The following is a 10,969-nucleotide window of genomic DNA, read 5'->3' on the forward strand; positions in this document are numbered from 1 at the left end:
AACTAAAAACAGTTATATGAACTGCTGCATGAGCTATTGCTGCCACATCCTCCAAAAAAATGTGAACTCTGAACAAGGAGAATATTTGTTTGGTGTTTTACCTTCAAAACAAACACACCAGCCTTGAATAGTCTGGACCTATCTTTTTACTTGGATGACTTCCAGTTGAAGGTGGATATGAGATCATGTGTGCAAGTCAAATATTATTGGATTGACTGAATCGGATGATATTTTTGGTGCATATGAAACCACAGGTTAATGCCATCACTCTATATTTAGTGTTCATGTGAATAGAAGAATCTCATTTCCCAATGTCAAAGAATTTATTCAGACTGACTCAAAAGTGACCATGTATCACCGAGAGGGACATGACCAAGCTAATATTGACAATGAAAATCAGAAATTTTGTTAGATGGACCCTGACACAGATAAGATATTTAAAACATTTCTTTCCAATTAGTAAACTAAATATTACAGAGAGACACGTGGCAGCATCCTTTTATAACACATTCAGGTGCCCCCCCTCCCAAATAAATAAATAAACGAGTAAAAAATATAGAATAATGACAAGAATTTGGAGCGCAGAAAAAAGATACGGATATACTGTATTATTTTTTATTATGCGCAAAGACGTGTATGATCGACCTTTCACCTAACTGTTATAAACAAATTGAGATAATCCATAAAAGTAAATCAAGTGCATCACGACTGTGTGACTGATGCTGGGTAAGCTTACCGGAGGTCCCGTGCATGCCTGCGGGGATGGTGGGAGGCTCGGCTCCGGGGTCACGCCCTCTGCGTCACGGCGCCCTGAAGCCTCCAAGTAAAGACGCTCAACTTTCCTGCCTCCACTCCTCATCACACTGTCGCCTCCTTCCGAGCTGCAGAGACACAAAGCCACTCAGACAACATGTTCACTGACTCAGCTCACACTATTTCGAAACTTTTATTCTCCTGACGCACCACGGACGACCGTTTCCCACACAGGTAAGCTCACCTGCCCCGATACTTCTACTTTTCCACAACTTTGGGTCTTTGGTTCACTTCTCCTCCCGCACGCACGAGATGTTTTGTCACGTTTTTGTCTTTTATTACACGGACGCTTATCTTATCTCAACCCATCCCATTGCGAACTTGTCGTCTCTCTTTTATTCCCATGGCGTCGGTAAACCGAGTCCGACGGGTTTGTAGTGAAGCAGCTCTTTGAAAACACTTTACACCTGCTTCAGGTAGACACTTTTCCTGCTGCATGTCTGTAGTGTTAAGAAGTTTGATCTGAAGCGTTACGATGTTTGTACGGGAAGACATTTTGCAGATCGTTTTGTAATGACTTTCGTTTTAATGTTCCTTTCTGTTCACGTTAATGTCGAAGTGATTATTATTATTATTCCAGGCAAATATGCGTTGGTATGTGTCCTTGTATCTATGGATAACATTCATGAAATTTCTCTCTGCTCTGGAACTATTTGTCCTCGGGAAAAACTGTCGGCAGGCACTGTTATGATACAGTGAACTGTTTCCTTTGGGATTTTGCATCACTGGTATCATCCTTTGTTATATGTTCTGAGGTTTAATGGGCTGTTGTTCTCAAGTGAAGCATTTAAACCTCTTGCAAACTTTAAAAGACACTCTTCAAGTAATAAATGAAAAAGACGTGAAATCAAACCTTCAGATTAGGGCTAAATGTATGACCATTAACTTTACTGGTTATTATATTATTCAGTAATTTCAAATCAGTTTTAACTGTGTCGTGCCAATTAAAACAGACATTGCCTATCACTCCACATAATGAAACGCAGAGGGAAGGCTAACAGTTTCACGTCACCATGAATTGGACCTTTTGATCGTGGAAACGAAAATTTCCCTTTTACCACGGAACCTGTACAGAATTAGTCTCACTGGTGTTGGCTGCTTGTTTGCTTTGGTTTGTGTTACTGGATTCTGATAGAGAATTGACAGCAAGCAAATCAACACACTGTCGACTCCCTGCTGGGATTTTCTTGCAGACTCAACAGGTTAAGACAGTGTTTTACATAGAATACATTAAGTCAGGTGCAAAATATATTTCGGGAAATGACTCCTCAGCCAGAGCTCTTTTGATGATGATGTAGGTATGCACGGTATGGGACACTTACCTCCAGACCCTTAAGAAAGATACAGAGGAGAGAGAGTCTAGATTACTGGAGGGAGAGAAACGAAATTACTGACATATACACTCATGGGGAGATAAGAGTGCGCTGAATAAGGTGTTGCAAAAACTGAAACCTATAGCAGCTGAACTGAGAAATGATGACCTGCGCTAATTCTCACTATGAGCTTTATTGAATAATAAAAAAAAAAGATGCCTGATCTTTAAAAAAGAGAAGCCTGAATGCTCCATGTTCGGGTTGATATTCCACTTTTAGGAAACCCAGATAAGTCGCATCACTGTTACAGATGGAAGAAAGTTGTGAAATAAGAAATTTAATTATTCTAACCCTGCAAATGATGTGGCAGATAAATGAGCAATTTCTATGTTTTGCCTTTCACAGACCTACTGAAATGGCCCAGCACAACTACAGCTGCTATTATAATGAGTCCATGGGATTCTTCTACAACAAAAGTGGCAGTGTTGACAAATGGGACACAGCCCAGCTCATCCTGGTCCAGGTGGTGGGCTCCCTCTTTTGCTGCTTCATCCTGGTCTCAAACTCTATGGTCATCGCTGCCGTGATCACTAATAAGAGGTTTCACTATCCGTTCTACTATCTCCTTTCGAACCTCGCTGCCTCGGACTTCCTGGCAGGCATAGCGTACGTGTACCTCATGTTCAACACGGGAGAAGTGTCGCGGAAACTTACAGTCAGAGGATACTTCATCCGCCAAGGTCTCCTGGACATCAGCCTCTCAGCCTCGCTTGCGAACCTGCTCGTTATCGCTCTGGAGCGCTACATCTCTGTCATGAGCTGGAAAGTCCACAGCAACCTGACGAAGAGGCGGGTGACCCTGCTGATCGTGCTGGTGTGGGCCATTTCCATCTTCATGGGGGCCGTTCCCAGTCTGGGCTGGAACTGCATCTGCAACCTGAGTGACTGCTCCCAGTTGGCCCCCATCTTCAGCAGGAGCTACTTGATCTTCTGGTCCCTGTCCAACCTGGTAGTGTTCCTGGTCATGGTGGTCATCTACCTGCGGATCTACGCCTACGTCAAGAAGAAGACGGCTGTGCTCACGCCACACACAAGCGGCTCCATCAACCGCAAGAGGACGCCTATCAAACTCATCAAGACAGTCTTGGTTGTGCTTGGTAGGTTCCTCTCGTCGACTGTTGTCACTGCATAATCGTGGATGATACACTTGTGAGTCAGAGCATGAATAGTTGTCGTGGTGCACAGCAGTGTGATTTTTATCAAGGTGTGTAGTTGTCCCTAAGATTATAGCCATTCACGTGCTGAGCTGAAATGTCTGTTTTCCTGATAAGAGAGAGGTTCATAGAAAAAATTACAAACATAAATGTTTGTGTGTGTCAAGGATTATTGGATGAACTAAATAAAAGCCAAAGACTCAAATCCTAAAATTATTGCAAAATTACTTTCATTTACATGTGCTCAGATTTTTCTGCATTCACAATTTCGGCACCTAAATGCTTTTTCTTTTAACTCCAAATTTCCTTTATTAGTTGAAATTATTGTATAAAAGAATAATTCTGCCCATGAAATTTTTCACAATTATCCCATGGCTATGTCTGAAGAAACTTTATATTGACTCTTTTGCCACTTTAGTTTCCTTTTAATCCAATCCACCCATTTATTCTGAAGACATTTTTATTTCATTATAAGTCTTTATCACGAACAAAACAGAGTCGGGATCCTGTTTTTTTAATGTCCTCTATTTACAGTCTAGATGATGCAGGCAGATGGCATAGCCCGCTTTCTTTCTCCAGGTGTAAACGGATGCCTTACAATAATAGGCGTGCAGTTTTTCACTGAAAGTATATTTTACGTCAAGTATTTGAGTAGCTGAACTCGGTAATCCTTGTGAGACTGGTGCATTTCAGGCAGCGGCGCAGGTTCAGGCGAGTTCATCCCAGGTTCCAGTTCCACACTCTTCAGTCATCAGAATAAAAAGATTGGACAGATTTCACGACACTTCACTATAGACATTGATCACTCCACGTTGCCTGTTCAGGGACTCATCTGGCCAGAGAGTAGCACGCTGTCCTGCATGTAGCGTAGGAGCCGTTTGCCTCGGTACGCACTTTACTTGAGACTGCTGTGTAATTATTCTTCACTGCGAGGACACTGCTCCTCAGCCTGTGTGGCGTACCATCCACCACACCACACTAGCCTTCATTTAATGTCCCCGCCTCCCCAGCCCCCACAAAAGAAGAGCCTATACTTCAGTACTTTGTCAATTGCTTTCAAATGCTCTTCCCCTTTCTTGTGGAAGCACAGGTTTACAAGTCTTATCTTCTAAACCCACTTCCAATTTCAAATATCTTAAGTTGATTTAAACTCCTCATCGTCCGGTAAGCACCATTGCAATGGAGAGACTGCATTTATTCTGAGGCTCAATATTACTCAATCACTGCATGTAGCTGCTTTATTTTTTGTGTGCACTTTGCATAGCATACGTTTTAGTGACGCAGTTCACAAAAAGAAACTTTGACACTGAGGAAAACGCGTTGAAGTGCTTGTGTGGTTGGGTCCAGGTCTGAGGCATGTATTAATTATGGGAGGAGCAGTCAACTCTTGTTGCAGGCGGAAAGCAGTGTGCCATGTCAGAAATGACAACTGGACAAACCAGTTTAGAGATGTGTGTGACAGGCACAGGCTTTGTTAATACCAGAGGAAAAAAACAAGTGTGTGCTGAAGCATTTGAAAATGTTCTTGGACTTTGTGGCTCTAATTGCCTGCTTGGCAAACAATCTCCAAAAAGTATTAATGATATATAATTATGCAGTTTGATACATATTTACTAACCGATATATGTAAAAACGGTAAAGAACATAGCTATCTCCTATGTACTCTCTTGTTCATATTTTTACTGGTACCCGTGAAGCATCCTTTTTTTGTACTTTCACAGCCTAAAGCCATTTGTTTGTAGCGTGTCTGAAAGTGTTTGGACCTGCTTGTGAAAAGGAACATCAACCTTTTTCAGGCAGTTGCAGATTTTATTTTCATCTCAAGCGCAACCACCATCTTCACATAAATACCAATAGGACCACATGTTCAAAATGTGGGCTCTCACAATCCTGTCATTTTTTAGATGAGATTTTTTTTAGTGTTTTTGAGAGGAGGAGGGTCCAGATTCAAATGTGTGTAAGGTGTACTTTTCAGTGCTCTCGCTGTATTTTGGGCATTTTGCTATTTTTTGATCGTGAGACCTTCAGAAAACCCCTCTAAATCTCGATGTATCTGCAGACCAAGAGGAGGAGGGAACTATTTAACAGTGCATGTTGTTGTTCTGCAGATGCATTGAAGCTGCAGAGATGCTGGTTGTGAAGACGAGTTGTGACATGCCGCTTCCTTTCATTTCCAGAAATCTCTTGGTAGCTCCGTGTTTGTGCTCTAACATGTTTGTAGTCGATGGCTAATTGGCTGTTTGGGTAGCCATGTGACCCACCACATTATTTACTAAACACATAGGGTTGTGCACTGTATTTCAGCACATTAATGACCTTGTATGGCCAAACTCCTTTCTGCTTCTTGTATTGTCATGAGGACGTCAGTTATCATTCATCTGAACAGTTGTGGGATCTTATGATGTTGCTGGTGTGTGTGTGTGTGAGAATTGAACTATGGAAGTGTAATATTTGCACGGCTCATGTAATTTGTGCTTGTGCAATTAATTTTGTGCGTTTGTAATATGTTTGTGTGCAAACTGACATTGGTGTGTATTTATAGGAACCTGTATGTCTTTAGCAGTTTTAGTTGTTGATGTACATCTCAAAATACGTTGTCAATACCTTTTCTGAAGGAAAGTCATCATTACACTCATTCCAAACACGTATTTCCAGCATATAAATTTTGCAAAACATCCCTGGGTTTGTTGACATCTTAACCTCATGGAGCCTACCGAAGTTTCCCCGAGACATTGTGTCCACAAGATCCCGTTTGTGAACGATCTTGCGAGATCTGAGTTTGCATCTGGAAAAACAATCAACGATCAGTTTCACAACATTTAAGAATATTCCCTTGGGTTGAATACTCTTTCTTTGAGAAAGTTTGTCTTTTGTTCGGGCTCAATCGGTCAAATGTTGATATTTTCGCTTGAGCTGCCGTAACGGCAACTTTGATATCCCAGAAACCCAGGCAAGCAGTTTTCCGAAGGCAGTTAGCGAATCACCAACATAGTTTGATGGCTACAAATTCCAGTTTATTTGTAAACATATCGACTTTGGTGTGATGAATTTAGGCAACTGCGGTTTGGAAATTAGTGGTGATGGTCTTATTTTCGTGTATTGGTTTTCTCTGTGTCGAGGTGATACCTTTTAATAGGAACTATATTTTACAGATTTTTTTTCTGGTAGAGTAACTTCAATATTCAGTACTTCTATCCAGGTCCCCCAATGTTAAGTTTGAAATCAATTTTCTTTTTAGATTTGAAACATGGATCAAACAACTGTATAGGTTGGGACTATGTATATAATAAAGCCGGAAAGACAAAAAGCAAAAGACATTGAAAAATTGGGGAAAAAATCTAATAAATGCTACCCAATGTAACATTTTGCAGAATGAAATGATATTGGCTACTATAGGTGCTGCATTACATTAAAACCAACATTCTTCAACAACTACCTTGGCTAAGGAACACTTCGAGAAATCTTTGTCACTGAGAAGAGTTCACATATCATTTGTGTGAATGGCAAATCATTGCGTCTTGTTTTTATTTAAATATTCCACAATGTCCTGACTTTTTAAAATGTATTTATTTGGCTCATAAAATATGGTCCTCCTATGTAAATATGAACTGTGGATTTAAATGACTTCTTCCTTGCACCAATGAATTGTATGCACACGCACACATAAACTCTCGGTATTTGTTTTATGTAATTTGTTGTAATCCTCTGCCAAGGCCATTTCTATTTTTTTCAATGTCGATTTGACTTTGTTAAAATGCATCAATGTGCATTGTGATACAGAGAAATTGTGTTTGTAAAATTGCATGTTTTCTCTATATTAATCTTGTGCATCTTAATGTACATGGCATGTTGTAGGCCAGAGCCCCATGTCAGTAAAAACTTAACAGGTGACAGCACGACATGTTAACCTTCTTCAAGGTTTAATTGTTTACCTTGAAAAATTTCCTAAACTTTATTGAAAAATTGTCTTGTTATTTTTTGTCATTTTACTGACAGACTACTCCAAAATGTAACCTTCTTCAACAGGATGATAAATGTCTAACTTGGTATTTTGTCTGTCATTTCAGGGGCGTTTGTGATCTGCTGGACCCCCGGCTTGGTTGTTCTCCTGCTGGATGGCCTGAACTGTAAGACCTGCAATGTCATGAAAACAAAACGCTGGCTGTTGCTCCTGGCCGTGGCCAACTCCGTCATGAATCCCTGCATCTACTCCTACAAAGACGAAGAAATGTGGGCAACGTTTAAGAATCTTATGCGCTGTATTGGCAATGGCACTCGCCGACAGCGGTCTACAAAAGCCAACGCCAGGCCACTGAGCTCTGGCCAGGATACAGGGACCAGCCAACCACCCTCAGAAGAGATGAAAAGTGACAACCAGGAGATACTAAAGACTTAAAAAAAAGAATCTTAACTTCTTTTTTTTTTCTGAATCATTTTTGAACTTCTGTCTGTCTGGCTGGAAGTACCTTATGAAGACACAGACTGGAGCTGACTTGAACACTTTGTCCCCAGTGGGTCCAAGTGACTTGGCTTTGCCAATGTGTAAAGTGTTCCCCTGGAGAACTGCTGCAGTCAAACTGTTCAGCTGCAATTGTGGTTAGAGAAATAATGTTCATGCACTATTTTCTTCAATGGATACAAATATGTTGCTTTGTCAGGATTCGATCAATTTTGGAAACGTAACCTTCGTGCTTGTGCAAAGGGGAGTATTCTGTGGCCCTTTTCATCATAAGTCTTTTTTTTTGTTTGTTTCTATCATCACTTACCTCTGGGTGCATTAAATGTGTGTTGAGGCCACGGTTCAGTGACTGATGATAGAAGTTTGATTGAGAGACACAGTTCTACATTTCCACCTTTGCCCCCTGAAGGGTGAAGATTGTGTATGAGTTACTCATTTAAACTTGTGGATATCTGCTTGAATTATCCTGTAGGTCTACTTAGTTTGCTCTTGTGGAAGAAATACTGTAGTGCAGGAACTAGTCAAGAAATGCAAATATTTTGTAGTCAGGCACTTGAGAAATGGTTTGTATAAGCGGGACATTGATTTATTTCCAGTTTTACACATTTACTGTTATTTTGCTGAACTGTAACCAGTTCAGCAAAACTGTAACTGTACTGAACTGTAACCATCTACATGGTAGTGCAGTAGTCCAGTGACATTTATGCACAACCTGAGCAGGTTGTTCTCATCATTGTTTGTGATTATTATTATTTCTTTTTTTTAAAGAAGAGGAAGAAAAAAGAAATCACCAACGAGACACTGTCAAGGATTTTGGCCTGTAGTAGAAGAGTGCCTCTTTTCTGTTTCCTGCTTCGGTCCCCTAAACAAAGAGATGACCTTCCACATGTTTCATCTCTCTTTGACAAACTTGTTTTCCTTGTATAGCATTTTTACACATCCGCCTCAGCTCGCTGAGTGGCTGCTGTTGCTCTGATGAAACAGCTGCTCACCTGAGAGTGGAAGGGTTGTAAAAACGATGTTGCGACATGCTGGATTCCTGCTCGAGGCTTAGCGCGCACACAATAGGTGCCTGCAGGAACCGATGAGGATACGACTGAACAGATTCCAACTCCCTTCGCACACAAACACAGACACACACACACACACAAGGCCCTGCAGGCTGCTCTGATGACCCCACTGCTAAATCATTTACAGGGTTCAAATGACTTTACTCACTTGTACAGTATTTATTCACATAATTGCTGTAAAAAAAAAAAACAAGAACCTTCATTAAAGTTATTTTGTTTTTATTCTGGCCGTGTATATGAGATTGGTGTCCGACACGGTTTACAAGTTCAATGGTCTGGTAAATAAATTTCATTAATAAATGGTCCAGATTATGAAGATTGTTTGGTCAATAATAGTGTGACTGAGATAAACCTTGACAATGGAAAGTAATGGTTTTGGTTTTGTAGTGTTTATATAAAAAAAACTATTATAAACTATAATTTTCTGGGCTTTTTTTTAAATGACATATAACTGTTTACAGTGGCCTGTTAGTGCATCTAATAAAAGCCACAATCAGGTATGCTAATTGGAATATTCTTTAAACCTTTGTAGTTTTAACAAAACTTCCCCAGCAACTGAAACAAAGGTGATTACATGCGTTCATATCAATATCTAGCACACTGGTTGTGTACATTGTTAATGACCAGTATTTCATTTAACTCGGCTTTATTTATATTTAATACAGAGAATAACAATATGGTCATTGAGCACTTGAGATACAAATTAAATATTTTTGAAAAGCTCCAGCAATCACACATTAGCAAACACAAGCAAAGGCCGGGGGAGAAAAAGATCCTTATGGGGACAGATGTTAATCTACACTACTGTAAAAGATTAACTGGCATCAATATGCTTATATCTGTGAGTTGCTGGAGCCACTGTGGACAACCACTCCCACTCGACACTGCTATCAGCCAAACCAGAGCGAACATAAGTACTTGTAACTCCTGTTTGACTGAGGCAATATATGTCTACATTTTATAATATCAATCATCACCGTGAGCTGACAAAAATGTATATATAGCACCAACAAAAACAATTGAAAGAATTGTTTGACCCTCGAGTTTAATGATTTGTACTGCAGCTGATGAAGTACCATTACTTGGGATTTCTGGTGGCACTACAGGGTGATTTACTCTCTTCAAGGGAATTAATGGGTGACCTTTTGTTTCTATTTCATTGAGTTACATCATTGGCCAAAGAGTTATAGAAAGATAAAAGCGTCATTTGGAAAACAGGTTCGCACATAGAAGTGTTTACAATGAAGTGCTTTTTTAAAATGTTATATTCTATGCATCTCCATGTAAGTCAGTTAACAGGTTCTACATGTATTATCACCATAATGTGCACATTTTGCTTGATTATCTCTTTAAAACCTCCCCTCTAATTTAAACAATGTGACATGCCTGAAATACAGGCCTATTGTTCACCCTTCACAACCACAAACCCATCGCCTTTTTCATTTCCCTGCAAATTGTAGGTGACCTATTTTTACAGCGTGCCTAATCACATGGTAAAATCCCTTTGTACCATAAGATCTTACACACTACTCATGATATAGTCCCCTAAACACAAGCGACGTCCTTTGACAGCAGAAGAAATACATTACACATATTTCAAGAAAAAGGTTCTCGCGATCATGCCCACTTTTTTTTCACTTGTTGACTCGACTCGATTAAAGTCGTGTGGCTTGCAACAAAAAAGAAAAAGAAAAACGTGCTCTATAGTAGCGAGAACTGCATGTCCTCTGCAAAGACTTCTGTAAACCTGCTGTGACTGCTGCGTACCACTCTGGTTTGGCATTTCCAAAAACATGAACTGTAAACTGTGTGGTGTGGCAGCCACTTTACTACAGCTGTGCTGTAATTATGCATTCTTGAAAAGTCAATTAAATTTCACAGATGTTCAGAAAGTCTGTCTTTAGATTTGTTCTAAATCTCAGGGCAAACAGACAAAGGCAGAGAAGGCTAGCATCCTTCTGAATCGGCCCTCACTGTGTGTAAATATCCATTCATTTATATTTAGTAGTTTCTTGCTGAGTGAAGGAGCATGAGTCTTTTCCATTTAACAGTGACACAAACAGGTGAACTGTACTGTATAATTTATTGTGAGTGTTAGTG

The 10,969-nt window shown here is 40.1% G+C and overlaps 1 protein-coding gene across 1 annotated transcript; it reads left to right on the plus strand.

Moving 5' to 3' along the window:
• Window positions 1-802: 802 nt before the first annotated feature.
• Window positions 803-9,286, plus strand: lpar3 (lysophosphatidic acid receptor 3). Its single transcript, XM_080472655.1, has 3 exons — window positions 803-987; window positions 2,532-3,283; window positions 7,408-9,286. The coding sequence occupies exons 2-3, from the start codon at window positions 2,542-2,544 to the stop codon at window positions 7,734-7,736; spliced, it is 1,071 nt and encodes a 356-aa protein (XP_080328781.1). The 5' UTR covers window positions 803-987; window positions 2,532-2,541; the 3' UTR covers window positions 7,737-9,286.
• The last annotated feature ends 1,683 nt before the right edge of the window (window positions 9,287-10,969 follow it).

This window comes from Lipophrys pholis, assembly GCF_963383615.2.
Source record: "Lipophrys pholis genome assembly, chromosome: 10".
Classification (NCBI taxonomy): Eukaryota; Metazoa; Chordata; class Actinopteri; order Blenniiformes; family Blenniidae; genus Lipophrys; species Lipophrys pholis.